Source organism: Coccinella septempunctata, chromosome 1 (genome assembly GCF_907165205.1).
Source record: "Coccinella septempunctata chromosome 1, icCocSept1.1, whole genome shotgun sequence".
NCBI classification, from domain to species: Eukaryota; Metazoa; Arthropoda; class Insecta; order Coleoptera; family Coccinellidae; genus Coccinella; species Coccinella septempunctata.
The window spans coordinates 34,204,974-34,210,055 of NC_058189.1; the positions used below are offsets into that span (position 1 = coordinate 34,204,974).

The 5,082-nt window shown below is 39.0% G+C and overlaps 1 protein-coding gene across 1 annotated transcript; it reads right to left on the minus strand.

The window, feature by feature from the left end:
* Nucleotides 1-2,207: 2,207 nt before the first annotated feature.
* Nucleotides 2,208-2,909, minus strand: LOC123322993. Its single transcript, XM_044911153.1, has one exon. The coding sequence runs from the start codon at nt 2,907-2,909 to the stop codon at nt 2,208-2,210; it is 702 nt and encodes a 233-aa protein (XP_044767088.1).
* Between the last annotated feature and the right edge of the window lie 2,173 nt (nt 2,910-5,082).

Genomic DNA, 5,082 nt, shown 5'->3' on the forward strand with positions numbered 1-5,082 from the left:
GTTTAATATTTAGTGAAAATGCAGATAAAATAACTCCTACGTCTTTCAAGTTATATTGACAATCACTCAATCACTGTCAGTGGCAGATATACCGGTCATAGATGTATAATATTATACTAATTTTCGTATTATAGGTCCATGCTACCGGTACGCGTAGAGTCCCAAGGTCTACAGGGGCCTACGAAAGCGCTGAAGTGCCACACAAAAAATAAAATTCCAAATGTACAATTCCGACTTGCAATAAGTCAGAATTCTGGATACATGTCAGAATTCTGACTTGCATGTCTGAATTTTGAGATACAAGTCGGAATTCTAAGATACAAGTCGGAATTCGAGGTACAAGTCGGAATTCTGAAATACAAGTCGGAATTCCGACTTGTAAGTCGAAATTCTGAAATGCAAGACAGGAGGAGGACTAAAATGGGTCTGATGACTTTCGTTTTTTCGCATTTGATCCATAAATGTACGAAAGCGTTGAAGTACCACACAGAAAACAAAATTTCAAATTTCGACTTGCAAGTCTGAATTTTGAGATACAAGTCGGAATTCTAAGATACAAGTCGGAATTCTGAGGTACAAGTCGGAATTCTGAAATACAAGTCGGAATTCCGACTTGTAAGTCGAAATTCTGAAATGCAAGATAGGAGGAGGACTAAAATAGGTCTGATGACTTTTGTTTTTTCGCATTTGACCCATAAATGTACGAAAGCGTTGAAGTACCACACAGAAAACAAAATTTCAAATTTCGACTTGCAAGTCGGAATTCTGTGACAATACTCAGGCTCGTAGGGCGACAATAAATCGATCGCTTATTCGTGTTTTGACATGATTTCCGAAGGCCTCTCGCAAGCACTTAAGATATTACTAAAGGACTAACGGCCAGTTTCATAATCAACATTAGGGCCCCTTAAATTTTAAAGCTTTCTTTAACCCTACTGAAAACGACACTAAACGAAACTTAAAGTGACTTTGAACTTGATTATGAAACTGGATGAAGGAGTTTCGATAAAGTGCTTTTATCACTAACCACTTTTTTTTTAAAGGTGCCCGGGAGCATGATTCTCGGGAGCACAAAAAGACTCCAAGTGCTTTCACAAGCACTGGGCACAAAGCTTTGGCACAGCTGAGCTTTGGTGCAACCCAAGAGAAAAATAAAAATAAAATCATTTGATTTATCCAAAATTTCTCCGAGAAGCCATAAACACATTCCTGGGTCGAATGCAAAAAAAACAAAAGTCATTACACCTATTTTAGCCCTCCTCCTGTCTTGCATCTCAGAATTTCGACTTACAAGTCGGAATTCCGATTTGTATCTCGAATTCCGACTTGTATCTCAGAATTCCGATTTGTATCTCAGAATTCCGACTTGTATCTCAGAATTCCAACTTGTATGTCAAAATTCTTACTTGTATCTCAGAATTCGGACTTGAAAGTCAGAATTCTCACTTGTATCTCAGAATTCCGAAATGTATCTCAGAATTCTGACTTGTATCTCAGAATTCGGACTTGCAAGTCAGAATTCTCACATGTATCTCAGAATTCTGATTGCAAGTCGGAATTGTACATTTGAAATTTAATTTTTTGTGTGGCACTTCAGCGCTTTCGTAGGGAACCCCGATCATATGCACATTTCTTCAGAAAGGAAATTCGTCCTGCAAGTGAAAATTAAAAAAAAAATTTGCCTCACAATCACACGAAACCTAGAGACCTAGAGCGAAATTCAGCTGTTGGTAAAAAATAACTTATAACATCAAATCAAACGTTCCGCATACTGTCTCTAATTATTCCTATCCGCCCACAATAAATTCTCGTAATGGTGGCAATAAAGTTTTCGGCATCCCTTCGAAATCTAGGCAGAGTCGGATGTTGCACTTCCTGTTACATTTTGTCGAAATCAGATATATTTGATTGACATCGGGAACATTTAGTTAGAATCTGTTACACAGTGGCATGGTTCCTGACATCCAGCATTAGTACCTGAAAATATTTCAAACACTTTGAGAATTCAATTTCGGAATTAGCATAAACTAACAACTACTACTCACCTTGCTAATTCATTTACCTACATATTTAATCCTCTACTTTTATCGGTTTAATTATTAGTCATAAATGAAAAAAATACTTCTTCTTCTTCCTTCTCCATATTAGGCGAAATCGTCTGTTCACTCTTCGTCCCCCTGCTCAATGAGCCGTTAGGTTGCCTTTTTCTAGGCCGACCCGGATCTCTGTGGCCCAGTGGAGATTTGTCGCGTGCATAGTCTCTGTCTCTGGTCGCGTGCTATTCTGACAATTCTTGTATTGCTCATTCTGTCTATATGTGAGTTCCATTCTTTTTTTCTTTCCAGTGCCCATTCGTTGATATCTTCCGTTTTACAGGTCTTTCGTATGCTTGCGCTTGTTTCCCCGTCCAGGAGTGTTTTTCCAGCAATCCTTCTGAGCACCTTCATTTCTGTTGTCTCCAGTAACCGTTTCGTCCTTGCAGTATCGGCTCGTGTTTCAGCACAGTACGTCATAATGGATCCGATCGTGGTTTTGTAGATTCTGATCTTTGTATCGGTTCTCATGTGCTTGTTTCGCCATATTGTGTCGTTTAAACATCCTGCTACCCTTGCTGCCTTAGTTGTTTGCTGTCTTACCTCTTCTTCTACATCACCGTATCCCGAAAGTTCTATGCCGAGGTATCTAAATCTCATTTCCTGCTGGATTATTTGCCCTTCGATTTCGAGTTTGCATCTGATGGGTATTTTTGATGTCGTCATACACTTAGTTTTAGCTACAGATATTTTCATGTTGAATGATGCTGCTATTCTAGTAAATTGATGTAGGAGTCTCTGCAGGTCGTCTTCGCTCTCGGCAATCAACACTGCGTCATCCGCATAACATAGAATGCTTATTTCTTGTTGTCCCATTTTATAGCCCCGCATTCTACCCACCTTCCGTATGATCTCATCCATAATTATGTAGGTTGAATAGAAGAGGGCTCAAGGAATCTTCCTGTCGAATTCCGCTACCCACTGGTATTGGTTCGGTAAGTGCTCCCTCCACTTTTGCTTGGATTTTGTTGGCAGTGTATATGTTCTCTATAGTTTTAATTAGGTTGTATGGAATTTGTCTTTTATACAGAAGATGGACAACGTCCCGCAGGTGTACTCTATCGAACGCCTTCTCCAAGTCTATAAAGCACATATAAGCTGGTTTATTGTACTCTATCGATTTTTCTGTTACCTGCCTTAATACAAACACAGCATCCGTACAAGATCTTCCGGACCTGAATCCTTGTTGTTCGTCCATCAGGTTTGTTATGCTGTTCATCTTGTTGGTTATAATTTTGGTGACGAGTTTTAATGTGGTGCTCAACAGATTTATTCCCCTATAATTTTCTGGAAGTTTCTTCTCCCCTTTTTTGAACATCAGAATTGTGGTGCTAGTCCGCCATTCGTCCGGTATCCTGTGGTTGTTTAAAATTTCCTGAATAAGTATTGTTAGTTGTTGTAGCAAGCTTTCTCCACCATATTTCAACAACTCATTCGCAATTTCGTCCTGTCCAGCGCTTTTCCTGTTCTTTAGTTTCCCAATAGCTAGACTTACATCAGAGATATCGATTTCGATATTTTCGTTAGTTATTATTTGAGGTGTGTTCAAAATTGTTTGCGTGCCTTCTTCCCTGTACAGATCACTCAGATACTTGACCCAGTTTTCTTTTGGTATGTGACTGTTTTCTACTATCTCGCTGATCTCTTTTCTCTGTGTTCCGATGAATCGCCACATCTGTTTTTGACAGCCATAGAAGTCATCTTCCTTTCGTCTGGAAAACCTTTCCCAATGCTCCATTTTTACTTGTCTCACCAGCGTTGATGTTTCATTTCGTATCTTTCGGTAATGTTGATATGATTCTGGTGATCGAAGTGTTCTGTAGTTAAGGTAGGCCTTCTTCTTCTCTTCACATTTCTCTTTAATTTCCCTGCGAAACCATGGTGTCTTGTTTGCCTTACACGGATTCAAATGTGAGGTACGGGTGCCAAGGGCTTCAGTTGTAGCCTCTTTAATATTTGTCTTTATTTTTCCCAACTTTTGTTGATGTTCTCTCCGGCAATTATCGCGTTGGATTCGATCTTTTCTTCAAGCCTTTTCTGATAGAGTTCTTTTATGGTTGGGTCCCAGAGTGATTCGATATTGATCTTACGTGTTGGAATTTTTGGTTTTGTTTTTTTGTTTTGTGTTATTTTTATTTTTCCAAGAACCAAACTGTGATCGCTACCTACGTTCGCAGAATTGAGCGTTCGGAAAGATCTGACCTGGGTGGAACATTCTATTTGTAACTATATAATCAATCATGGATTGGTGGCCCCTTGTGTTTGTGAATGTGTATTTGTATTGATCTTTGTGATCGAAGAAGGTGTTGTTTATTCGTAGCTCATTGGATATACACAAGTTAACCATCAGTTCTCCATTGTTGTTCAATATATTCTCGTTGAACTTTTGCTTGATTCCAGGAATTAGGGCCGCCGTCAGGACCGGCAAACCGGGCATCCTGCCGGGGCGGCACATTTTGGGGGCGGCAAATCAGTTGATAAAACGACACCAGTTTTTTCACATAATTTTTGTTTTCTTTAAAATCGAAAAGACGAACATTATTAATTATTAGAGTGAAATCGAAAAGGCGGCTTTTTGCGCTTGGTCGCCAAACAATTCACATATGTTCTCAAAGTACCGAAAAAAAATGCATTTCAACCAGAAACAAGGGGAATACCGCCAGATGGAAAACGATCAAAGTCGCCTGTAAATATCTGCAGCGAACACTCATACTGTCCTCTTTTTGAATTGATGCTCTTTAGCCAGTCGGTCTCTTTGATAAACATCACGGACTGTATAGTTTTTGGGACGGTGTCCAAGATAATTCAGAAATAATTTTTATATTCTGTTTGCCAATTTGAATTCGAAATGTTCATTTCTGAGAGGAATTTAAAATACTTGACAAGCAAGAGAACCTACCAACAATAGTATATCGTGTTTATACGAATTGAGGCTGTTGTAGATTTTCATATATCTCTTTCTTTCTTTCATATATCTCTTTTATCTGTA